The sequence below is a fragment of the Diadema antillarum genome, unplaced genomic scaffold (genome assembly GCF_040938485.1).
Source record: "Diadema antillarum isolate AM-2024a unplaced genomic scaffold, OU_Dant_1.0 seq00000871_RagTag, whole genome shotgun sequence".
Classification (NCBI taxonomy): Eukaryota; Metazoa; Echinodermata; class Echinoidea; order Diadematoida; family Diadematidae; genus Diadema; species Diadema antillarum.
In genome coordinates this window covers 191,467-218,415 of record NW_027271737.1, presented here as the reverse complement: position 1 = coordinate 218,415, position 26,949 = coordinate 191,467, and the positions used below count along the sequence as shown (strand labels likewise).

The following is a 26,949-nucleotide window of genomic DNA, read 5'->3' as shown; positions in this document are numbered from 1 at the left end:
CTGTCAAAATGTAGAGTTATCAGTATTTGAGAATAAGGGCTGAGACATCCCAAAGGACAGTGATTATGACATAATTACTGTAAAACGAGGAATGCTCGTGTGCATTTTAATTTCACGAATTTTGCAAGAGCCAAAATTTGCGAGATTAAGATGCACGCGAAAGTTCTTGTCTACACTTTGTACGCTACATGCATTGAATGTTAGAGGCAACTCGCGAAAATTTCATGCAGCAAAAAAGGCTGTTGGCCCCAATTTGCGAAAATTTCATGCCGTGAAAATATTGTGTTTAACAGTGACCTGCCTTACTTAGTTTAATTGAGTATTTATATGTGTGTGTATGTTACTTTTATAGTGCTGTGTGTAGCTATTAAACTGAGCAGCAAAAAAAAAAAAATGCTTTTTAGACTGAGGAGCATTCAATGTTGGCCATGAATTTGCATGACGATAACTGTCATAGATTTTAATGCAAAGTCTGCTACACTGTAGTTGTTGATACTTGTCTTTGTTTAGCACTGCTTTAAAAGTTATGTGATCATTGTGTTCTGATCGTTGAAAGTTGTCGGGATGAAATTTCACCTTCCATACTGATTCCTTTCAAGGTGTTTAATAACAATAATTGAAGAGCTGACACTCTGTCCCAGATTTAGCCTCTCCATCCTAAACCTCTTGTTGTTAAGTGCTGGGTTTTGACTTAATGACACATCTGCTTTTCCTCAGTTCAGAGGTTGGTAAAGTTTCCCACAGAATATATTTTCCAGTCTTTAAAGTTTCCCATAGAATATGTTTTCCAGTCTTTAAGTATTGGCGAATCTACTGGCAGAGCTGCGATGAGAACTTTCCCTCCTCAGACAACACGTTTTAAAGGATTCTTGCCGTAGAAAAGGGAAAACCCCTTTTTGCCGTTGTTGTTGTTGTTGTTATTGTTGTTCGTTTGTCAGGTGGGTTGTGTTGCACTTCACCACAGGTACCGGTAACTTTTTTTTCCTTTTATTTATGGGTGGTGGCATCATCTCTTTATGCCCTGTGCCACAGATTCCTCGTTCAAGGATGTGTAGCAAACAACTTTTTCATGTGCTTGTAAATGTGCCCACTCGCAGAATTCCCACCAAACAGCGCAGATTTGACAAGGATTTCAAATAGCACTATTAGCAGCAGAATGTCATGTAGGATGTCTTGGAAGCTATTCATGTATTGATGGTTATCAATGTTATTATATGCAAAGAGATTTGTATTGGGTTGTAGAAACATGAAAATGGTAGCATATTTTAATAGAGGAATAGAGAGATTAATGAGGAGCTTTGTGAATTTACATGTAATGCCCTGGAAAGAACCAGTCCTTTCCAAGGGATTTGATGGAGCGTCTCTCCTGTCACTATTTCTGGACCAGGTGACACCAGCCATCAGATCAGTTGGCTGTAGTGGTTGTGATTTCCAAGAAACCTGTTTACCTTGTGTCTTCTGGTCCAATTAGTTACAGTGGCATTGACCTGACAATCTTCAGCTTTTATAGGCAAGTGATTATAGGAGTGATATTGTAACATGATGAGACCTTATGGCAGGAGTCTCCAGTGAGTGGACAGAACGTAACATGTATTAGCTCTCAGTGGTACAGTTAGCGCATGTGTTTGCAGCTGACATTTCTGGGGCTGATATTCTCTTGTTTTAATCATTCATTATGCCTCTGTTGGGGAGGGTCTTTGAGGAATTGTGAATATTTCCTAGGAATATTCTGGCCGACTGTCTGTCTGTCCCACAGCCTGTTATTGTAATTAAAGGAAAATTTCTGAATGAAGTTTCTTGGTACTTTGCCAAGGTACACGTACAATGCATGCTACACTGTACATGTGCTGTGATTGTGGTGATTAGATTTTTTTTTTTAATCCCTCAGGGTCACAGACCAAAAGTAATTAAAATTTGACTAAAATGTGTATTTTTGTAACTGTAATTTTACATAAGAGTGTCCAGTGGGAAGGGGTAGCAATGAATAGAAAATTATTTTCATGCATTGATAGTGGGGAATGGCCAGAGGTCAAGGGTCACTGTACTTTTACTAAGCAATGTCATTTCCAGCCATTACTTTAGCTAGGAATGTCTCTTGATGCAGAGGACAGAAATGAATTGACAATCAAATGCATGAACACCATAGGTCAGTGGTTAAGGTCAAAGGTCACTGTACTTTGGTGAGATGTACATTCTGCTGCAATAACTTCAGGAAGGAATGCCCAGTGGATATTAACTGATATGAAAGGTCTGAAAGGAATAAGCAATGAGTTGCTCAAAGTTATGAGTTAGAAAGGTCAAGGTCTAGATAGCCAAAATATAGCTAAGAAATTTCACTCTACTCAGGAAGTGAAGTCCAACAATTATGCCTTTTGATGTAATGGATAGAAATAAACATATAATTTTCTTTGGGCAGAGAGGGTCAAATGTTAACCCCTGGTCAGTGGTCAAGGCAAAGGAACTTCATCAATGTTATATATACCTGAAGAGCCAGAAACTGGTGACACATACACGTAGGGTGCGTTTATCTAACTTAACCCGTTGAGGACGAGTCCCGAGTATACTCGGGCAGGTGTCTATGGGAAATGCGTGTTGTAGCAAAATCAGTCCGTCCTCAACGGGTTAAGAGAGAGAATTACGTTTCAAAATGCGTTTGGATTGGTGTTTGTGAACGTGGTTTGAATCGCAGTTTTCGGGATGCAGCATTTATCTAACCATCCTGCAATCACAGGAAGTATAGGTCAACTGCATATCACCAAACATGCCTCATCATTCACACACAAATAATGGGTAGAAAACATAACCAGAAACAGCTGGGAGTTGACGTTCAGATATAAGTACGTTTCAAAACGGCATTGTGTTTATCTACTCGCAGAAAGGCGATCATGGTCTCAAACGCGTTTCAAAACTCCCTTTGTATGGCGTTTCAAAGCGGCATTTCTAAATGCGTTTGAAAACACGGTTGCGCTTATGTAACCCCCGAAAATGCCTGAATAGGACCGTGATTCTGCCTCAGAAAATGTTTAGATAAACGCACTCATAGTGTTTGCATGAGAAGGGGAGGTATCCCAGTCAACTGTATGCACTGGTTAATTGCTCTGGTTCATTTATGATGAGATGTACTCGCATTCCACTAGATTCTACTTGCCTGTTGCAAGACAACTAATCTCCTTACACATGAAAAAAAATTGTTAGCTAAACAGTGTACATTGTGTAAGTACAGATGGATTCACTATGTTATTCACATTTTGTCCCCATGTACAGGTGTGTGACACTAATTTGGCCAAAGGCATTCTCCCATCATTGAATTTGGGCTTGTTGTGGTGCAGTGGACCAACGACCGGTGTCTGCAATCGCCGCCACCATGTCGCTTATCAACAAGCTCCAGCAGCTCCAGGGCAAGGATCTGGAAAAGCTGCAGGTCCTTTACCAAGGCCTCCAGTTTCCGATTGAAGTCAGGTACTACTGTGCCCACTGGATTGAGGAACAGAATTGGTAAGTAAAGTCCCTCTTCTCTTAGATGAGACACCACCGTGGGACAGGGGCCAGGATGTGAAATGCTTTGCCAGCTGGGTTTGTGCCTCTTCTCTCTGTGAGGTACATGTGTGCTTGTGCCCCATTCATACAGGGCATTTAATGCGCTCCAGGAGCACTCCTGAACCTCTCTACTCTGTATTAACAGACAATCGTGCCTTGGGGGTGTTTCACAAAGCCGTTCTTAAAGTTAAGAAGGACTTACGTGCGACTGGTGATCAGTTCTTGTGTGCTATACTTATCAGAATCTCAATAATTCGGCAGCACAAGGACTGATCACCAGTCGCACTGAAGTCCTTCTTAACTCTAAGAATGGCTTTGTGAAACACCCCCCTTGAAGTTCTTGGGCCGGGTTATGCCCCTCCCGAGGCCACAGTTTAGGAGTGCTCCTGAAGCACCGTTAACTCTATATTAAACGGTCACCAATGTTTAGAGTACTGCAGAAGTGGCATGTGATGCACACTGTGCGTACTGTTACAGTGTACATGTTAGAAGTTCCCGCACACTCAAAGATCACCATGACATACACGGAATGCCCCTCTTTTCCACTTCGCACATGGTCTTGTTGAGTAGTGATTCTCTGTGTGAACAAACTCAGAGGGGCATAGGTCGAAGCGCTTCGGGAGCGCTCCTTGGCCCAACTTTGTGTATAAATGGGGTATGAGATGGGATAATTTTATCACATATTCCATCTTGCCTTTGTGTTTTCTAGATTCTGAATGTAGACATGATGGTTAAGCTCTTCTGATTTAATTCCAGTAAGTGTGTAAAGGAAAGCTATTTTTGGCATGCAAGAACTCTTTCTGTTTGCTTTATTCATGTTAAGTCGTCATCATGTCTAGACTTGGCATTGAATTCCTTCAATTATCTCTTGTGAATTGTAATGCTGTCAGGTCAAACAAGTGTCAATATTTTTATGCAGAGTATAATCAGGATCACTTTGTATCAAAGATAAATTGTGTGCATGTTTGATAGTTTGATGATTTGATGGGAAATTAGTAGGAGCCTTTGCGCAGAGGGGTTTTTTTTTTATCCTCGGTTTCTCGAAAGGTATGTTGGATAATGTTAAAATCCAAAGGAAAAAGGAAGAGAGAACAAAAAGCCTGGTGTGTCTTTATCTGAACTTTGGACATCCGTATGACATACGTGTACAGGTGGCGTTCTAATTTGTGACATAAAAAAGTTTGCAATGTAGAATTGAGTCTCTCGTGTTGAGCACTCTGTGGGAAAGGGTTCCGGAGGCAGTCAATGTTTTTCTTGGTTGTATGTCAGTCTATCCATCCCCCATGTTGCTAACACAATTTCGGAAATCTTCCCAATGGATTTAAGGGGCTCAGGTAAGTCATGTGAGGTGTAAGCGCAGCCGTAAGATTTTCAGTAGATAAAAATCCTGCAGTGTCGAAGGATTATATACATGTACTACCCGGTAAGATGTATTACACTTAAAACAAACAAACAAACTTGTTTTTTAAAAAATGAGCTCTCAGTATTCATTGCATGAATTTGTAAACTTACCATGATAACATTTCAGGGAGAAGGGGTGTACTGTATACACTGTTATTTTCGCGTACAAGTATTTTCGCAAATGAGGAAGTCATAGACATTTTCGCGAACTGATGCCGACGCTAACGTAAATGCACTATTACCCTTGTGCATGGAGACATTTTCGCATGCTCTTAACTTCGCGATCTAACCAGTGTGATTCGCGAAATTCGCGGAAATTGAACCCTCACGAAAATGTATAACAGCTTATACAGTAGTTGCTGAATTATCAACCAAAAAACATGATTTTTTTTTTTTTAATGGTTATATACATCAGTTAGAGAGTAAATGGGCGAATGATACTGAACCCTCATGGTATGCCCCAGGTGACTAGCAAGAGTCAGCAAATTTGGTATCAACCAGGCACTTTGTGTCATATGTTTGAATGAATGAATGAAAAAGTGGGAGAGATTTACACTTATGATATCATCACGTAAATCTAAATTGTGTATGTCGTAGAGATCACTGTATTCGTTGTTGTAGACTTCACCATGATTTTCAATGAGCAATTTCTCCAAGGTCATAAGTGCCATTCACACAGACAAAATAGCGGAATGTTGATCGCAATCCAAATATCAAGTTCTTTTATGCCGGTACAGATGGACAGAAATATCCCACAAAGTCTGTAAAAGAGGGAATTTTTTTGGTGTTCAAATTTTCATGCATTTCGCGCAACCAGAAACTAGCGCGAAAATAAAAGCGCAGGAATATTTTTGCATGCCATATGTTGTAGTAGTTGATGTCTTGATTCCACGTAATAGACTGGTTCTGTAATGTATTCAGATTTTATGCATGCTTTGTCCACAAAAGTTGCCCTTAACAACCACAAGGCTTGCTGGACTCAGCAACAGGGAACTTAATAGAAGGGAGCAGGTGAATGAAATGCTTTGTTACGAGGCTGTTGGAAAAGAAACATCCCTAGATTGTAATAAATTACAGAAACGGTCCCTTTAAAAATGCATGGAACTCACCTTACCCAGCAGAGTGCGAAAAATTACCTACCCTTGTACTCATGCGAAGAGGTCCACTTCTGCAGTAATTGCCGAATGTGATAATTAAATGTCATGCCTGATGTCTACTGAAATGATAACCCTTGCCCTTGTGTATACGTACTGAGGTTGTGATTACATTTTTTTTGAATGATGGGATAGAAAATGTTGATATTATTTGCTTCTTGAGATTTACATGGATTGTGATACAAATCTCAAGACATACAATGCTGTAGATCCCGCCAATTCTTGTCAGTGTGAATGCCGATTGCGTAGATTTTTTTGTAATTTCTCACTAAGGTCAGCTTGGCAGCCATTTGTTCAGTATGGGTAAAGGTTCCAGTTACAAATTACAATGTATGTATTCATCACGAGTTCTGTTTAGTGCCACAAAGGCCTTTAACTGCCACCAAATAGTGGCAGGTCATTAAAATGGTCACTTTCCCATGTGTTATTCATAGTTATACTCTCTTGCTTATTGCCAACTTGAAACTAAGGGAATTGCTGTTGAATTCCGCCCATTTCGAAGTACACATGAATTCATTGATTCATCTGTCATGATTCACAAGCTGTTTACTTCACTTGCATTTTGGGCAATTCATCTGGAATTTGCTTGTAGAGTTGATGATGCTTGTTTTAGCGAACCCAGTAGCATGATGCAGATAATCTTTGATGTCATGGGGAAAAACCTGTTTGAGGGAGCATATTATGCAAATTTTAAAGGCATTACATGCAAGTCTTGGTTTGGCAGCACTATGCAAGGGCAAAGTAAAGACAGTGGGAGAGAATTGCAGATACCTTATTAGTCATCGTTTTCTTATGAAGCTTGTTCCTTTGATTACTCTCCCTCCAATCAGGAATGCCATCGACATCGACAATCCCATATGTGAGCCTGCAGCCAGCGAACTACTGCACGAGATGATCCAGCGGGTGCAGTCCAAGATCGAGGAATTGTCCGACGAAGAAATGTTTCTTATCAGACTCAAGCTCAACAACTTTACACAGGAGCTCAGTGTAAGACTTCCTACCTTCATTATTGATGTGTGTCTCTGAACTTTTTTTTTTCCATATTTTTGTCTTTGTATTTTTCCATGTTTTTTTTTTCTTTCTTGGTTTTATGTATCTCACGTTTGTTTTTGTCTGGATGCATTGCTTGGATATGTATGACTCATAAAATTCAAATTGGGATCAAGGTAAAGATTGGTGCAGCTGTTTCATTTCCTAGAAATAGGTGACAAACGCTACTGACGTTTTCAATTTCCAGGCATTACTTCAGTTTCTTTTTCATTCTCGGTGAATTGTTGGGCAAAACGATGAGCTCTTTGGCAGGCTTTGACTGATCCTGCTCGAAGCTTTTGAAATGTTTTGTGACAGGTCTTGCCACCAGCAAAGGAAGTGAGATACACACACACACACACACACACACACACACACACACACACACACACACACAAGAAGACAAAAGAAAAACAAAACAGGTTCAGAAGTTGGCCACTGAAAGTTTGTAATGAAAGGTGAATATACCTCAAAGAGAGATCAGGATAACAGATCCTGGGGCCCTGTTTTATGAAGAGTTAAAATTGATTATATAGTTGATTTCAACTGTAAGTCTATGGCAGCCTGTGTAGTAACAAAATTTAAAATCAATTTTATCTTTTGTGGGGAAGCTTCAGAAGAACCAGGCAGTGTTGAGTATTTTTTATGTGATTGAAATCAGTCATGTAAACATGATACTCTGTTGGGACCTTGGGTTAGTCAATCGTAACCTTTTCTCCAGGTTTGTGCTAACATAAGTATAATCTTCTTTTTTTTCTTGTTGAAATTACACATGTTTTAACATCTTGATTGGAATTGAGAATAGCCATTAAAGAAAGTGTGTCATGTTATAGAATATTTCAGAATGACTTTTGTAATTCCTTGAAATTTGTCCAATTTGCTGAACTTCTAGTGCTACTTTCCACTGTGTATACATTAAATGATTATCACTTTTAGGGAGTGTATTCTCCCTTGATGAGGTAAACAGAAATGTTTGTTGTTTGTTGGGTTTTTTTTCTGCTCATCCTGAAATGTTCATAAGCAATAATTTTTGGGTGTAATGATTTAGTCATTCATTAGTGATTGATCTAGACACATGGATCGCATTGTGTTATGGTTGACATGGTCACTAACAGAATTTCATTATGTATGTTTACTTACCTTAAAGGACATGTCTATCATTTCTCCATATGAATGGAATGAAGTCACTTGAGTATGTCAGGACTCTTTGTATGTCATGTTTTGTTTTCTTGGTAACTGTGCAAAAGACTTCATTTCATTTAGGATTTCTTACTAATAGTAAAGGTAGGTAGTCAGGAGGTCATGGGTGTGTGTTCAGTGGGCAATGTGTATGAGATTGTGATGCTTGACAGTTGAAGTTTAGAAATCATGTAAGACAAAGCAAACTGTGTTTTATTTGTTCTTTTACAAGGACGAATGTCTATCAACTTCATCTGTATCCTCCTCCTCTATTCTACTCTTCCTTCCCCTAAGTTTATTGACATTTATATAGACAATATATATTTCTTGACTTGATCCAGATACAAGATAGATGTGAGTGTAACAATCTTAGATACAATTGTGTAACTCAGATACAAGTGTAACTATCTTATATTCCCAATCATTTTGGGCTGCATTTGTAGACATAATACTGTTCAAGACAAGGTTTGCTGAAAAGCTGACTCACTGATGCTTATATTGCCAAATTCCTGTGCTCCACACATTTATGTGTCAAATTCCTTGCTTTTCTGATCACTAAATATCAGTACACCGTCACGGACAGTTTTCTGCATGCATATTGAAACTGTTTTGATCATTATTATTCTGTACATTTAATGTCAGTGCTATAAACTAAAATTGGTAATTTAAACCGGACAGAAGTAAACATCAGGCTTCAACCAAATGTAGCTCTGACTCTTAACTCTGTATGTGCCATGGTGTGCCACATTATTCTGAGACAGCAACGTAGTCATGCCTTGAGAAAACATTTTTTTTTTTCAAATCTTTGTAACTTTTATAGATTTCTGTTGAATTGTAGATGTAGTGAGCAAAGCTGTAGAGAAAATGCCAAGCTTTGCATTGATGTAAAATGTATGACAAATCTGTGATTGTTTTTCTTTCAAATGCCCAGTAGCTACTTTAGTGTAAATGTATCACTTTCGCACACAAAATAGTGGCAGAAACTTAGTATAAAAAATTTACACACAATTACTGTACAGAACACCGCTTGCTTGTCAATCACCACATACAACGCAGGCTATAATGTGAGAGGAACGGAATCAAGAGAAATGCTTTCATTTGTGGCATTTGGCGATATATTGAGTGGTTTGAGCGGGGTTGTGCGTTTGAGCAGAATATGTGAAGTTGGCATGCCGTCGACTGAGTTGGGTGTGCAAACGTGGCACATAAAGAGTTAAAGCATATCACCATCATGTTGCAATTTCCATAAAACCTCCTGAAAACATTTATGTGTTTTACAGGGCAGTTCTGTGATTAGAGATTGAAGTTCATTAGATCAAGCATCCTTCTGTAAATGTCAGGAATTCTGTACGTTTGTGGTTATTATTGATTTTATTATCACTGCCATGATTGTTATTGTTGTCATCTGAGCTCAAGGTATTGACGTTGTTTAGTGGTTTCTGTTACCTAATTCTCGAATGATTTGTGTGAATATACTATACCAGTATGTGATGAAACTAATTTGACCATGTCATCATTGGGAATTTTAGGCTTTGAGCCGCATTTGATACCCACGAACATTCATTCCATGGTGTCAGCTGTGATTTTTTTTTTTAAAAATCACTTATTAAAATGCTAATTTTATTTTCTGCTTGATGTAAATTCTGAACGACTGCCTTCCCTTTTTCTGTAGGTAACTCGAATCTTTACGCCATTTCTATTTCCCAATCACAGAGACGTTTTGGCAACAATCCCTTCGGGTTCGTGCGACTTGTTTGCCACTGCTTGGAGAGTGAGGAAAGACTAGTGCAGGATTCCATGGTAAGTTTGGTTTGGATCATGCTCTGAGTGAAGCGATTTTCATGCTTGTGGTATTACGTGGTTTGTCAAATGGCAAAGAGAAGATCAAGAAGTTTATTTTGTTTTGCAGAGTGTATGAATGGGAGCATCCTGTAGCCATTGCTCTTGTTTAACTACATTGTAAAGAAGACCTCTTCTTGGAAATACACATGAACAGCAGAAGGAGGTACACTGTATTTGATGAATAAAGAAATAGGTTTCTCTGTCATTTGTGCGGAATACAGTGTATACCTGGCAAGAGGACAATGATGAATTATAGCTGCAAGTTCATACAGTACCGTGATATCAGATGCTCTCTTCTATTTTTTGTGTAGGATGCATCATGACCCCAATCCAAGAGAATTCAGCATACAGACTTTTGTATACAGTGTAAAACACTTCAAAACAAAATAGGCAGAGGTTGAGACTAGGAAATATGCGCAGACAACCCGTTGAAGGCGCTACTGAATTCCTTTTGATAAAATGGACAGAGCAGTTAATAGGCTTCAAAAATTATTCTTTTCGAATTGCTATGACCTTTTACATATTTTGTGTAGAGATCATAGGCCTGTTGTGCAATGGAACTGTCGAAGCTTTCTCTCGAATCTCACAGTAGTTAAAGTGGGAAGGAGGGCAGGGTAGGGGGAAAGATGGATTTATGATACCTGCAAAGGTTTTTATCGGTATATTCTAGTATGCATGTTACACAGGGTGTGCCATAGCCTTGACATTGCAGGCATACAGTGTATGTACTGTAGAGTGCTTGTTACTACTGTCAAGAGGGATTTTTTTTTTTGGTGTGATTTATTTTTCCGCATGTGGGTGGGTAAGATGAATTTCGCATGTTTATCAGGGTGTTCAGACACAAAAAATTTATACTAGAACGGTATAGCTATACCAAAACGGTATAGCTACGATTAATATATACATCTGAATGCTGACTAATGAAACAACCTATAACGAAACGACATACAACGAAACGACTGTCAGAGCATCGTTTTGAACTAGAACTCGATAACGAATCAGCATTCCATCGTGTCCATTGTGTGTCTAAACGTGTGGTGACCATAGAACAGTATGCTGTAAAAGTGGTTTCTTTCGCGTACAGAAACTTTCGCGGTTTCCATCGGTGCTGACTTTTTCGCGTGTGTTTAAATTCGGCGGTCGGTAATGATAGCTTTGTAACAAGCGACGAGTTCAAAACATTTTCGCGTGATGTTAAATTCACGGTTCAACCTCAAAGTGCGAAAAGCGCGAAAAATAAAACCACCACGAAAGAAACCACTTTTACAGTAACTGGGCAGGGCTTAATGGAGCGTGCAGGAAAGGTGACCCCATAGCTGTCACTCATGATCATAACAGCATGCACAGTTGGAAAGGCACATCTATACGTTTACCAGAACGGTCGAGATTAGCGTCCTAATGAGTCTGTCGGCTATATGATGATTCTTTATACGTCATTTCTTTATCGAGATTTGGTATAAACTGGCTTGCGTCTGAACAAGGGGCCATTATTTTGTAGAAGGTCACAACAATTGAGCAAGAACTTCAAACAGCTCACAGTTGAAGGTTACTGATCAACATTACATGTATGACAGCAAATTTGTTTGTGCTTGAGGACTATCGAATATAAAGAAATCAAGAACTCACATAACAGTTATACCCCTTGATATGCACCTCCCCTGAGATCAAAGATATTAGAAGATACATGTATAACATATTGGCCCGAATTCACGGAGGTGGTACAAATGAAGCCAAGGTTTAAACCATGGACAAAAACCATGGAGCACCAAGTGTCGCGTGGAATATTTCGTTACGAAATCAGTCATTTCGTCGATGAAATGATTATTTTGTAACGAAATGACAACATTTTGTAATTAAAATGAACATTTCGTCCATGAAATGATAATTTCGTTAACGAAACGGTCATTTTGTTGACGAAATGACCAATTTCGTAAAAAAATATTCTGTGCGACACTTGGCGCTCCATGGTTTTTGTCCATGGTTTAAACCATGGTTTCATTTGTACCACCTTCATGAATTTGGGCCATTATGTTTTACATAAAGATATCCATTTTGGGATCCTTCGAAACAAGTGTATCACTCACACCTCCATTCACACTACGCACATTTCAGCTGCCAATATTTTGGTTACAATACTAGTTTATTGCAGTCAAATGTGCGCATGTGTACAGTACTCTACACATAGGCCAATCACATACTCTTAATACAAAAAGCCCATGGCAAGCAAAAAATGTGTGCGCTCTTATTTTTGCACTGTTTTTATGTTGCATGAGATTCACAAAATTTCCACACTGCAAAAATTTCAAATTTTACAGGACTGAGATAGGCGTATGTTCATAGGTGTAGTCTTCCTTTAATGCTTCCAAGTAATGCAAGAGATCCTCTGATCATGTTCATGGTCACAAATGGGGTGTGGTTTACAACCAGTCAAATTACAACTGTCGATTTGTGTCAGTTAATTGCCCCCCCCCCCCCCACTCTGCCCTTTTTCCACTGGTGGAAGCTGTTTGGGGATCTTAAATGTCAGTCAGTTTGATAACCCTTGTCATATTGCACATGACTTTTGCCCGCCTCTAAAGGGAGATAACTTTTTGTACTGCTATTCTCGACCACCAGGGTTAAAGGCATGTTTCAGTTTTGTTTGAGATGGGGCTTCGGGTTTCCAACGTTTTTCGATGATGATGTTTTTTGAGATAATGAGAAACCTCTTATGACTAATGAAAGAGCATGCATACAATTCTAAGAGGATTTCAAAGTTTCTTTGATGGAAATTGGTTTTGAAATGGCCGATATATCCAAAACAAAGAGATCCCAATCAAGGGTGGGACCCACCTTTTATTAGGATGGCTTTGGTTTAATTTGATTTTGGATGCTCTAGCCATTTTAAACTCAAAATCCTCTTAGAATTGTATGCTCGTGTAACATTTCATTAAGTCAGTGGTTTTCAGATATCTTGCAAAAATGTAATTAAAGCTGAGTCCTCACCTCGACCAATACTAGACCCAACCATCCCTTAATTTAGAAACAGTGCACCCATCCGAGGTCAATAAATGTAAAGACTCGAAAGCAAACCCATTGTTGAAGGCTTGGGTCACTGAATTTAGACCAAGCTACTTTTGAGATACCTTTATACTGATGTTAGCTGGGGGCTGAAGCAGACCTGAACCACCTCTTAGAGTGGGCTAACTTTAGCTCTGGCTAAATGTTTTTCGACCTTTAATACTGCAAGTTATCTGTCTTCAGGTTGGGATCTAAAGCAGGATTTAAACTCCCAGTATAAACAGAGTATGAGAGATCTGAGCTGTATGCTGCTACTGTGCATGCTACAATACCAGTATCTCTTATATTTTGTAAATTGAAGCCATGGGGGAAGGGAGATGCAGTTGGATGTAATTGTTAAGCATGTCAGCGAAGGGAAAATCTGTGAGCAACTACATGTAGAATTACCATTGCTCTATATATCCCGCAGACAGTAGTGTTACGTTAAAACATTTGTGAATCATTTGTTAGCTCCGTGAATGTTTGATCAGAGATATCTTGATAGTTACAGCATAGTTTTCAAAAGCTTTGTGTGCTAGATTGTATGCCTTTTTACATACGTACACCCATATGAATGTCACAATACAGCTCAGTCGGGAGAGTCGAACAATTACTTCAATAGAGCCATTGCCATGGTAAAGATTGGCCTCAGTAAGTGCATTATGCTAATTATTCACCCAATTACACTGTACACCTATCTATCAGAGCTGTTGATGTTACAGTCAGTTGTTAAGCCATGGATAGTTGTATGGCTGAATGCCAATCTGTAGCACTGCATGTGAAGAGTTAGAGATAGAGACGGAAAGAGAGTGGGAGAGAACGTGCATGATACAATGTGTCTCGCTACCACATCATTGATTAGCTTTGGCATGGTTGCAAGTGAACCAGAGATACTTTTGCACACTTATGAATACATTGATCTGAAAAGTGTCAATGTCTGTACTAAGTGTCAAATGACAAGTCAAACTCGAGAAAAGCTTTCCTGCACATTTGGTATCATTCATTTCACTATTTTTTTTAAAGATACAAACACATTGAAGTGTACAGTGTGTTGCATGTGATTATTTTTCTTTAATAGAGGAGTAAGCTTTCATTTCTGCTCACGGTATTATTGAGGGCATTACTACAATTACTTAAAAAAAAAAAAAATCCTCCCAAGTGAGTAAGTGTATTCCTTCACTTGTAAAGTAAAATCGGATGGATCTCTCGCATGCATGGAAGTAGTTTGGAGGACTCAGATTACATCATAGTCACAATCAATAGCAATTGAGATATTGTAAGGGGCTCACTGAATGCTAACAACGATGTACTTACAAACTCATTATGTGTTAATCACACGGAAAATGAGTATTGTATACCCGCTCTCACTTGGAGTATCGCCTTGATTAAAATTTAACTGTTGATGTACAGTGTATTTTCCTGTTTGGGGTAGTATACCGAGAATCAATGTTTCACCTTGATTCCGTCTGTGTTTCCAACCAATGTTGTAAACACTTGTCACCATCATAGTGTAATAGTCATTAATCCAGTTGTATTATTCCCAGACAACCTTTTTTTTCAATCAGTTTGTACAGAGATAACATGGAACTTAAAAAATTAAAAAAATGGAAAGGGAAATACAAAAGGAGAGACTACTCCAGTACAACCTAGATCATTGGGTGCTTCCCCTTAAGCTCATCTCATAGTGTATATTAATGCAGAGAGTCCAGACATGTCTATTTGGAGAATTTCTTTTTCTTAGTTATGGAAAATCCCTTATGTTTTTCATTGTGTGCAGTAACAAAATTAGAATAACACTTGCTTCTAGAAGACTCAAATTAACCAAAGGAATACATATGTGGCTGTTGAAAGTAGGAATGAAACAATTAGTCATGGAAACAATGTCAGCAGTTTAAAGCTCGGTAAATGTGTCTAATGGGGGGTTGTTTCACAGTTTTCTGGCCTAACCTTCACTTGAAATGTGACCTTGGTGTAACATCTTTCTTTATGGTGTGATATGCTGTATTTTACATAAGGCGGAAAGAGAGTTACAAAGTGATTTCTGTGACATCACAAGAATAGCAGATGTGGGGAAATTATTTCTCTGTCAAGTCGTAATGGTTCTGATTACAGTGGACGTGCAGTGCATTGGTACAGTGTAGGAGTGACCAGATTTTACTATGAACATGGCTGCCACCTTGATTTTGAGAATTGGAAATGTTTATTAAAATTCTGTTGAAAATTAGTTCACGGAATGTTCCCTTTCATAAGCTTTCAATTTATAAGTGAATATCATATTAGTGGCACTGAGTTCATTCAAGTTTCACTGCCCACAAGATGCCTGCAGATGACCCGCTCGCCCCCCCCCCCCCCCCCCCCCCACTGCGCAATTCCCCCCACCCACACGAGATGGTGTCAATACATGTTTAGGCCAGATTGTCACCTGTGCCACTCTTTTGCAATGGAAACTAGAACTAGGGTTTTATCAGGCCAGAGCAGAAATAGCAGCATGGACACAAGTCTCACAAATGCCTACACCCAAGAAAGACTTTATTTAGATGCTGCAAACAGGATGTTGTCCACACGGGGATTTATCGCAATTCGGCAAGTCATCTCACCAGCTAGCAGACGATTGTACTCGGGGTCATGGTGGAGATGGATGAGCAGCGAATGTTTATGCAGTTGCTCCTTTATTTTCCTTTCCTCTCTCTCTGTGAAAAACCCAAGTCATCAGAGTGGAGTAATGTGTCATCCTGGGTCTTGCTGGCTCTATGATGCTATCAAACCTTAAACTGGCAAAATAGTGTAGCAAAATTTTATTGATTTATTTGGTCTGTAGCTCAGGAAAAGAAAAGGTTCCACTCAGCCAGTGACTGGAAATGACATTAAAAAAGAAATTGAAAAATTGAAAAATTATTGTTCGGAGGGGATCAGTGGATGGCCTGAATGTGTGGTGGGCAGTATGTTAATGGAAGGGAGTTTCCCTATGTATATGAGGAGCTTTAATAGCAAATCATGCGACATATTTGAATTCAAATAACCCAAGTAGTGCTCTGGGAATTTTGGGCCGCTAAACTCAAGAAAACCTGTGCCCCCTGAGAAATCATACACCTGAAAAGTACAATTTTCTTACTAAACCACTTCGCTCATCTATTTTCTTCGACCGGTGAACAGAGTTCTCCCATGATGCCCTGCAGTATCATATCTGCCATCTCATGATTGCTGATACTGGATGGTTTTCCATATCTCTGTGGTAATTGATGTAACTATGAGTCATGGTACAATGTGCTTGGCATCATGCCAAACGCTTGTGAATGCAGTGTTAAACTCCAGTGTGCCAGACAGTGGAATTCTTCAGGTGAATGTATCATAGATACTGTATTAGGTAAATGTTTATGAAAGACCTGGCATTTGGCCCTTTTTCAAACTGAAGTTTTGATAACTTTCAAACTCAACTGAAGACCATCCTCTTGGTAGTTCCATCTCTCACTCTCCATCTCACTCTCTCCCGTCTGTCTGTCTGTTTGTCTGCCCGTCTTTCCCTCTTTCTGTTTCTCCCTCTCCCACTCAGCTCTTAATCTTCTTTCATTTTCTGGCTGTCTGTGTGTCAGTCCGTCTGTCTCCCGTAATCTTCCATTAGTGTGTTCAAATTTATGGCTGAATTTCCCCTTTCTCCCATGCTCAGCAAAACCGGACAGTTGAGCCGGTTGTCGCACCTCCGTGTCACAAGGACATCACAGAAGCTATCACAAATATCAAAGTCATGACACAGGTCAGTGCATAATGGCATCTCGCTATCATAACTGTTGTAAAATCAGGTGAAGTATTGTATTCTAAATATTCTTCCATTCAGTGTTGATTCAATCTAGTCTTTTTTTTTTAGATTAATGCACATGATTAAATGTGTTTTTAAATCAGACTGATATGTAAATGAGGGCTTCTCTTAATTTTGTATTGTTTTGATTCCACTATATTTTTTCCCTTCAGACTGGAAGAAAGGAGAATGAGGACTTGGAGAAATGTCCCATCTAAAATGTCTGTTTGTCTTTTAATCATAAACATGTACATCTGTTCCTCAAGAGTGAAAGGCTTTAGACTTTGCAATTACTCTAAAACCAGATATTATTGTGTGCATGAAAGTTTTGGGAAAGTAAAATGCATGCAAACGTTCTCGTCTACACAATAGGCCTACGGTGAATGCCTACGGTGGCAATTCGCAAAAGTACCGTGCTGCAAACGTATCTGGTTTTAATACAGTATTCACCGTCACATAGATCTAAGTTGCGATCGTTCGTGAAAAGCACTTTTAATTGCTCTCAGTGGGCTGTGGACTGCGGAAAATCAAGCCAGTTTAATGAGATGGCACCATCGTTCCATATTTCACAGGAAATTTTTTTTTTTTGCATTGCTAAAAATGCTGACGTAATAGCCATTCTTCCATCATTTGGTCTGTAGGAAACAGAAGAGGATCTGAACAACCTCCAGCAGAAGCAAGAGATGTTCATCTTTCAGTACCAGGAGAACCTACGCATTCAAGGTGTGGGGCCGTACCTGCACCTTTTCCTGTGCACTCAATGTGACCCTAGAAATATCTTTCTCCCACCCCCAAAATAGCAGCATTGTTTCAAGCAAAACTGCATTGGCAATCCCTGTATTCCAAGAAAATCCCTCGGGATGTAGTACATAGTATTTTGAAGTAACATACCAGAGCAAGTTCAACCAGACACTCGCTGTCAATTTGTTTGTTTGTTTGTTTGTTTGTTTGTTTGTTTGTTCATATGCTCAATATCCTCGCCCCCCAGATGTTATTTCAGATATGTTTCAGGTTGTTCAATCAGTTGTCCCAATTCCTGTTATCTTGTTGCTAACATATGATTATCAGCCAGAAATGTCAAATGGTCATGTCATTTGGTAGGGAGCATAGGAGTAGTTTGGCTTTCATGTCATAGGAGTAGATTCGCATTCATAAGAATAGAAATTCATCAGTCAGAAGTCAAAATCAAATGTCATTGTACTTTGGCTGCACGTATCATTTCCAGCAAATGAGATAAAAATGAGTGGCATGAATATGCTCTTATGGAGATGAGGGGGCAGGTATTTAAAGCAAAGGTGAAGATGAGAGGTCTTAGAAGTTTCTTCCTAAAATGTCACCGCAGCCTCCGCATCTGTCAGGTATGTCCAGCGTGAATGCAATATGGTATTAAGAACTAGAAAAGCACTCTGAAAACACAGACCTTAAAAGATCAGAATTCCTTCAAAATTCTGGGATCACTACCAAAATTTAATCCTCTGTTCCTTGTGCCATTATCAACTTTTCCTGCAAGTGTCATCCAAATGTGTCCTCAACTTTTTTGAGTTGGGTGGTAGAAGGCGTAATGGTGCACCACGTATTCTTTGTTGGGTATGTATGTGGCCCTGAAAAGGGCCTACCCACTTCTGCCATTTCGGCAAACATGTTCTTGCCGTTTTCAAGACGATGAGTTCCAGTCATTAAGGATTACACAAGTACACAAATTTGATTGCAAGTATATGCACACAAACGATTCATTTAAACTGCACAGAAAGCTACTAGCATACACACACACACACACACACACACACACACACACACACACACGCGCGCACACGCACACACACACATGATCAAACGAATACCAGAACACATACACACTTATACCCATATGTCATCAACATTCTACTACTGGAGTAGTATTTATCAGCTGATGAAGTGCACAATTCAGAGTGGAAATTGTGAAGAAATTTAAACATTTTGGATTTTGCACTCACCGAGAGTAGCAAAAAATCTGCAAAACTTTGATGTACTGCGAAATATTTGTGCATTTACACTAAGTTCTGATGTCCCTTCACAGGTCGCCTCAACCAGCTTGCATCGGCGCCCTCGGAGGATGTCACACGTCGGTCCGAGGAGGTAGCTCTGAGGAAGAAAAAGGCGGATGTGGAACAGATGCTGCAGCTGGAAGCTCAGGAACTGCTGCGGATGAGACTGGTAGGCACGCTTTTCCCTCCCCTCCCCATTTCCCGAAAATCTGTGATTCAGTTGGTTTTTTGGTTTTTTTTTCCTCTTTTGTCAGTGGGTGCCCAACCAGATAATTTGGCAAAGTTTGGGATAGTAAACACAGATGCCAACATTTACTTTTATTTTGCCAAAAATACTGCAGGTTTCATGGAAAACACTTTTTTGCCCCAAATTGAATTACTACACATGTCTATTGCAGAAAATGTAAAAATACTGTTTTTGCACCAGAAATGTGTCTTCCAGTCCTTGGAAAACTGGGCCCTGTTTCATAAAACCCTTACCGCTGGACTTACCGCTCCTTTCTAGCGGTAAGTCTTCAAATTAGCGGTAAATTTTATAATCCTTGATGCTGATTGGCTGTGATGCCTAATTTTGACGGTAGTTACCATTGAAATTCAACGGTAAGTTTTATGCAACGGGCCCCTGGAATGCTGTTGTCAAAGTTGACATCCCTGAGTAAGGGATAAGCCATGACCAGGTACACCCTTGATATATCGTCTAAATTTGGTTTTCTATTGTCCCTTTAGGAAGAAAAAAAAAAAAGAAAGACGATCCTGTTGATAGATCTCAACATGTGCTTTTGACTTATATGATTTAGAACAGAACATCCACATATTACATTTCTCTTTGAGTACTTCTAGATTAAATGACTTCTATAAAATGCAATGTCATGCTCAATCATTTGTCCTCAATAGAACCTTAATCGCATAAGGAAGACAATATTTCCTTTCAGGAAGTATAGGCCGGGGAGGTGTTAAAGAAGGAAAGGAAATAATCTCTCTTTTGTACCCATGCTCGGTGCCGAGAAATTATGCACGCTATCACAGGTGTTCATAAATTGCGTTAACAAAAGACAGCACTTCTGTTTGAATATGCATCTCTCCTGAAGTACAACATACCTAGCCAGCAGCAGTTCGCTGTCCCCTTCAATGTTTCAGACAGCAATTGTGTAGTGTTCAAAGAATGTAGGACACGTAAAGAAAATTAGCGAAAAGTTGTAATTCTCTAACTATAAAATACTACTACAATACACGAAAGCATGCTTAAGCCAATTACTTAGTTTGGGAAGATTTATCAGTGAAGTACTAAACCTGGCGAACGATATTATGCACAAATGTGTGCATGATGGTTGTATTTTAACTTTAGGACCCTAACCCTCCTTTATCAGTCCATGGATAGTAATAGCCAGGAGATTGGAAGAAAAACTTGAAGTAGTTGTTCCATACAAAAAAAAATTACCACCAAGTTCCAAACAGGATTTCAACATTTCGCCTGAAATACAGCTTAAAAATTATTAAAATCAAGAACCTCTTCTTTTTGTCTCCATATCCAAACTCTATAGAAGAGCGGCTTGGAGCATAGAACATCAAAGCTTGTGAAATGCCAAGCATTCAATTGTCATGCTATGAAACCTTAGCATAAATTTGCATAAATTGCAAAGAGATTCTACTCCTTCTCTAACACTTCCCTGTATGAAATAAGCAGCAGGTTTTATTTACAGAGATACCGAATATTTTCTTAAAGTTAAACACACAGTGTCATGTTTTTTTTTTTGTTTTTGTTTTTGTTTTTTTGTTTTTTTTGGGGGGGTGTTTGTATGTGTGTGATTCTGCAATTATTGTTTTTATTGCAAATATGTTAACTTTCTTCTGTTGAGGTTTTATGTAATGGGAAGGGGGAAGTCAAAAGGGGGGTCAATTTTGCTCCTGCATAATTTACGTGTCAAGTGTTCAATGCTGTTCAAGTGCTGAGTTGTATGTCGTGTTGTATCATCATCAGGATCTGGCAGAGAAGCACAGGAGAACCCACAACAGCTTGAAGATCCTCCAAAGTCGGGTGCTAGAGGACGAGCTTATAATGTGGAAGCGGCAGCAGCAACTTTCTGGCATCGGTGGACCTCCAGAGGGCTCCCTTGATCAGCTGCAGTGCTGGTGTGTATAGTATTCGACCAAAGCGACAGATGCAGTATTTTTTGTACACCTTCTCTACCTTTGTTTTGCCATGTAGGGACCTGAATCGCTGAAAAGAATTCACCTTGAGAAGTATATGGAGAATAAAGTTAAAGACCAATGTTGAGACACTGTCTCTGAATTGGATGAATGTCTCTCCATGTCACGGGTAAAGGACTTGAATCTCATTCTTAGTCAGATTTTTTGGGATTAAACCAGCAGTTGATGTACTGCTTTTCAAAATCAAGGTCATGCTCTGTGTTTACGTAGATTGTTTGGAAGGTGTTTTGGTGTGCTGGTCCATTGTAACATCATAGATGTCTCGTGTTCATTGTGAAAATGTTAGCCTCGTATGGCAGGCAGAAAATAGCTGATTTATTTCCTTTGGTTCCATTTTGTTCTTCTTACTTACTCCCTCCTGCCTTTATCCTCCTTTCCCCTCCCTTCCTCCTCTCTTCCTCCTTCCCTTCCTTCCTCCTTTCATCCCTTTTTACTTCCTCCTCCCTTCTTTCCCCTTCCCTCCCTCCTCCCCTTCTCTCTCTCCTCCCTTCTCCCTCCCTTCTCCCTCCCTTCCTCCTCTCTTCATCCTTCCCTCTGTCCATCCTTTCATCCTTCCCTTCCTTCCTTCCTTCCTCCTTTCTTCCCTCTTTACTTCCTCCTCCCTTCCTTCTCCTTCCCTTGTCCCTCCTCCCTTCTTCCACCCTCCCTCCTCCCTTTCTCTACCCTCGCATCAAACAAACAAACAAACAAACAAACAAACAAACAAACAAACCATAGGTGTGAGTCATTGGCAGAGCTGATATGGCATAACCGGCAACAAGTGAAGAAGGTTGAGATGTTGAGGCAGCAGCTGCCCATCCCCTCCCACAACCAAGATCTCCTTCCAGAGCTCAACCGCTGCTTCATGGCTCAGCTCTCTACCCTCGTCACCAGGTAAGGGTGGCCATGACACCGCTGTTTCATCCAGTAAAGATAATACGGAGCTTTCAATTTCCACGACGGGGATATTCAGAGGGAAAAAAAATGTTCTGCGCTTGCGCAAAATCGCGCATCAAAGTTGATCTATTTATAACTCACGTCGTCTGGGTTTTCACTACGCGTTCTGGGCTATTTTTACGTCCGCTCAATTCATGACATAGAGAGCTGCTTCATGCACCCATCATATGGGGGCGCCATTTTATTATGCCTCCGCAACGAAGTGGCCGGAGGCATTATGTTTTCGGGTCGTCCGTCCGTCCGTCCGTCCGTCCGTCCGTACGTCCGTACGTCCGTACGTCCGTCCGTACGTCCGTCCGTACGTCCGTCCGTACGTCCGTCCGTCCCGTTTTGTTTTTGTCGATATCTCAAGAACCGTGTGGTGGTTTTACATCAAACTTGGTATGAGGGTATATCCTTGGGGGATAATACTTTGTGTGGATTTTAGGGTCACAGGGTCAAAGGTCAAAGGTCACAGGTTATTTTGTGAAAAAAAAATGTGAAATTTCATGTTTTTCTCCATATCTCGCAAATGGTTCAAGGTATCTTCATTGAACTTAGTATATATGCTTGTACCGATGGGCAGTGATTATCTAGGGAAGTTGGGGGTCATGGGTCAAAGGTCAGGGGGGTCAAAGGTCAAGGTCAACTCCTAAAAATATCACTACTTTCCTTAAAATGCAATATGTCTGAAGGTTTTTTTTTAAAACTTGGTGTATGGCATGTATTACCCAATATATATTTTGGGGGAAGTTTCTTGCCAAAAGGTCAAAGGTCAAAAGGTAAAAGGTCAAGTGAAAGTGCTAAATTGCACTTTTTCCTCCATATCTCGAAAGTAACTCAAGGTATCATCATGAAACTTACATATTTATGCATGTTCAACCTAACAGTGATTCTCTTTGGAACTGTGAGGTCAAAGGTCAAAGGCCAGGTTTAGATAATGCTATTTTCCCATTTGATACTGAAATTATACTTTTTCTCAATACCTTGAAAATTACTCAATACATAAACTTATAAAAGGGTCAAAAGTCAAGTAAAAATCATAAGTTCCCCCAAATACCTGCACTCTGACATTTTAATCATTCATCCAATTGAACCTAGTTCTAGGAAAGTGAACATTCAGCACATTTGTGGCAAACCTGTCATTTTAATATTTTGCCAATTGTGTGAAACTGTCATCACACATTGTCAAGACATTGTACTATAGACCTATTAGGAGAACCATGCATTATGGCGGAGGCATATCAGTAGCCGTAGCGATATATCTAGTTTCTTATGGGTTGCGTCGCTCCATAATCTAAAGATACTTTTCAGCATGACGCAGGGAGAGAGGAGAACGTCCAACGCAATCGTCGTCTCAGACATCCGCGCCGCAAATCTAAAGCTCTGTATTGTCTGGATGCAGGGAGTCAAGATGTAAAGTGTGCTGAATCCAGTGATAATATTTGTTGTATGGTATTGTAAGTTTGTTAACATTCTGCCAATTCTGTCAGTCATCTCTTAGACTTTATCCCAGCAACTTGTTTTATTCACATTTAACACCAGAGAAGACAGTGATACACTTGTGCAAAATGACTTCTTGTGTCATTGCTTAAGCCAGCCAGAACATGTCTGGTGATATTATTAGCTTGTGAGCTCCATGCTGTGTGATTTATTACAGATGTGGTAGAATACGTTGGAGCCAAATTAGCAGTGTTGAATTTACTTACGTTGTACAGTTGCCATGGCATTCTGTGTGCCCATTTGTGTACCCAAATATACAAATGGCAGCTTAATCTAAATTTTGCTCTTTTTTTTTACCAAGGCTTATACTTTCGATACATAACATTTAAAAATACTAAATTGATTTACAAACTGCTTACCTGTTACTGAGGGGAAGGCAAAAACCAATAAAAATGGTGTAAACCATTTTCAAAGAGTTCTGTGAAATGTAAAATGATTTCTTGATTTAATAGTCTATCATCTCAAATGATGTTGGAAGAGAGGGACAAATATTAAGGGACCTGCAGGAATGTGATTATGTTTCCTGTTGCGCTGCCTTCTGCAAGCATCTGACCCTTCTAGTCTGCCCATCTACTCCCCTCTTCCCCTGCAGTACATTCATCATTGAGAAGCAGCCTCCACAGGTGCTAAAGAAGGAGACCAGATTCTCAGCATCAGTCAGGTGAGATGTCCTCATCCTCTCTCTCTTTCTCTGGTGTTCATCAGGCATTTGAAGGCTGCCCTCTACTGGACATTGTTGTAGACTTGTTAGGTTCAATGGCCTCCTCTTAGGACATTGTTGTAGACATGAGTACAGTCCGACCTCTCGTATCCGGCCTGCCTTTATCCGGATCTCTCTATTATCGGGACACGATTTTGCTGGGATTTTTTTTTTTTTTTCAGTCTCATAATTATGGGGAAAAGGGGATTTCACTCTCAAACAAAATTCCTACTCAAATTCACATGAATTGCATATTATTCCCAACATAATTCACATATATTCACATCAAGTTTTCATCGAAGTAACATGCTTCTTATTACTAGAAAAGAAAGAGTTTCAGTGTACGCTACCTACAATACACGTGTAGGTTACATGGATCTACCATTTGGTAAGCAGCTGCGTGTATTAAACTTCGAGTCTCCCATATCCCGGCCAAATCCCTCCGGATGAGCGCTGGTCCCGACATTTGTGAAATGTGCACATTTGAATGTGAATGCCATTATGAGGAAGTAGTGTATAATTTTGCAACCCTGATTCCATATGTCTCTATAAGAACGCAACTGTTTGCACTTTGATTAGAGGGATGCAGTTCTTGGTATGGTGCACATTCTATTCACTGTCATTGTGTTGTATCATCAGAGCAAATCTACATTGAACACATCGTGATTTCTTGACTAGGTGAGATGACAAACCAGGGTTCCCACAGTCATGGAAAATCCTGGAAAATCCTGGAAAAATTTGTGGTCATGGAAAGTCAGGGAAAAGTCAGGGAATTTGAAAAATTTGTGAAAAGTCATGGAAAGGTCATGGAATTGCATTTACCTCTTGGCTATGGCAGCTTTCCAGTTTGTCGTGTCTTGCAACTCTCATTCTCTGTGATCATACTCTGCTATCATAATTGGTGTTCATGATTTCCATTTTTCCCAGTTTTGTGACATCCCAAATTCTACATAACTCCCGGGACATATACTAATGATAATAGATGTACATATCATGAGTAAGATAGTCAGTGGAACGGATGGCTGTGAGGGGAGGTAGAGGCCATCTTAACGTGTCTGATTTTGGAAACCGTGCCAGAAAGGAAGTCATGGAAAGCAGCAATTTAGTCATGGAATTCTGTTTTCAAATTTCTGTGGGAACCCTGTAAACCTGCCGTAGGTTAGGCTCCAGATGATTTTGCTGCAGACATCCTTCTGAGAGTGTATCTGAGCAAGATTGTCAGTGTTGCAGAATACTTGGTAACATTTTACTCTGTGCAAGTATCTTTAGTCCTGAAACTGCATTTCTAAAATAAAACTATTGAAATAATTCCAAGGCAGAAATTACATCCATGGTTGCTTATAAGAGGCTAACATGTGCAAAAATGATGTTAAATCACAAGTTTTGAACATCACCAAAATGCACATTTCGTGCTTGGTGAGCACTGAGATTTTGTTAGCCTAGGAGATGGGTATGTGGGTATGTAGAATCTCTGACTGCGATATTTGTCTTGAGAATAACTAATTTGTGAAATTTGCAACATGTGTTCTTTAATTTCATTTACCAGGCTGCTGGTAGGAGGCAAGCTGAATGTACACATGAACCCACCACAAGTTAAAGCAACTATCATAAGGTGAGGCAATTTCCAGCTGATGGATTTTAATAATGTTCTGTATGCAGAGCCTGATATGAATCAGTAGTTTGACAAATTTTTGTTTGATGACACAAGCTGCAAAATGTAAAAGTAAGATTTTTTTTCCCTTTTTTTTAAAAGGGAACATTCTTTGTGTATTAACAATTATTTGGAGGTATAAAATTTATTGTTTCTAAGTTTGTGTTTCCGGCATTCACATTTTGATGTCAAAAAGACAAAGTTGTAAATCTGCTCAAGATGGAAAAATAAGAAACATATTGTGAGAGTCCTTCCAGTCTTGATGTCAGCAATTTGAGCCACACAAACAAACAAATCTTCTTAAGATGGGATGAGATGATATCTGTATTAATTCACTTTTATCGAGATTAAGCATAATTGCAGAGTCGGAAGTCCTATTTCTGGTGATTCAGTTCATTCCCGGTGATTTCGTTTATGCTCCTAACTGTCAAAATCAGCCTTGTTGCAGGTATAACCTCTACTTGACTTGGACAATGCATTGTGTAGATTTAAGATAGAGCAAGATTTGTAGAAAGGGGAAAACAGAGAAATGTGATATTTGAGGTTTCTTATCAAAATAAGTACTGTAAAACAAGGAATTTTCGCGTGCGTTTTAATTTCGCGAATTTCGCGTGCGCCAAAATTCGCGAAATTAAAATGCACGCGAAAGCTTTTGTCTACACTACCTGCATTGAATGCCAGTAGCAATTCGCGAAAATTTCATGCCATGAAAAAGGCTGTCGGCTCCAATTCGCAAAAATTTCATGCCGCGAATATATCATGTTTTACAGTATTGTGCAATCAGAATGCCATCAAATTCTGTGGTAGAAAGCACTCATTTACTTGGTGATAGCATTGATCAATCTTTCATAATGAGCTGTTCAGGTAACAAAATTTAGACTGATATTGTTGATGTGGAGAGTGCTTGCAGAGAAGTAGTTTTTGTATCAACTGATGTATGGATTTGAACATAAACCATACTCCAGGTAATTTCA

General features: G+C 39.5%; 1 protein-coding gene across 1 annotated transcript in view; it reads left to right on the top strand.

Moving 5' to 3' along the window:
• LOC139740634 (signal transducer and activator of transcription 5A-like) overlaps positions 1–26,949 on the top strand; it is a 70,880-nt gene that overhangs the window by 18,200 nt on the left and 25,731 nt on the right. Inside the window, exons 2-11 of the mRNA XM_071651215.1 lie at positions 3,265–3,495; positions 6,923–7,079; positions 10,014–10,100; positions 16,846–16,932; positions 17,616–17,697; positions 19,031–19,167; positions 20,977–21,128; positions 21,924–22,079; positions 24,217–24,285; positions 25,871–25,936. Of these exons, the coding sequence (XP_071507316.1) occupies positions 3,365–3,495; positions 6,923–7,079; positions 10,014–10,100; positions 16,846–16,932; positions 17,616–17,697; positions 19,031–19,167; positions 20,977–21,128; positions 21,924–22,079; positions 24,217–24,285; positions 25,871–25,936 (1,124 nt within the window). The 5' untranslated portion in view covers positions 3,265–3,364. The remainder of the gene's footprint in view (positions 1–3,264; positions 3,496–6,922; positions 7,080–10,013; positions 10,101–16,845; positions 16,933–17,615; positions 17,698–19,030; positions 19,168–20,976; positions 21,129–21,923; positions 22,080–24,216; positions 24,286–25,870; positions 25,937–26,949) is intronic.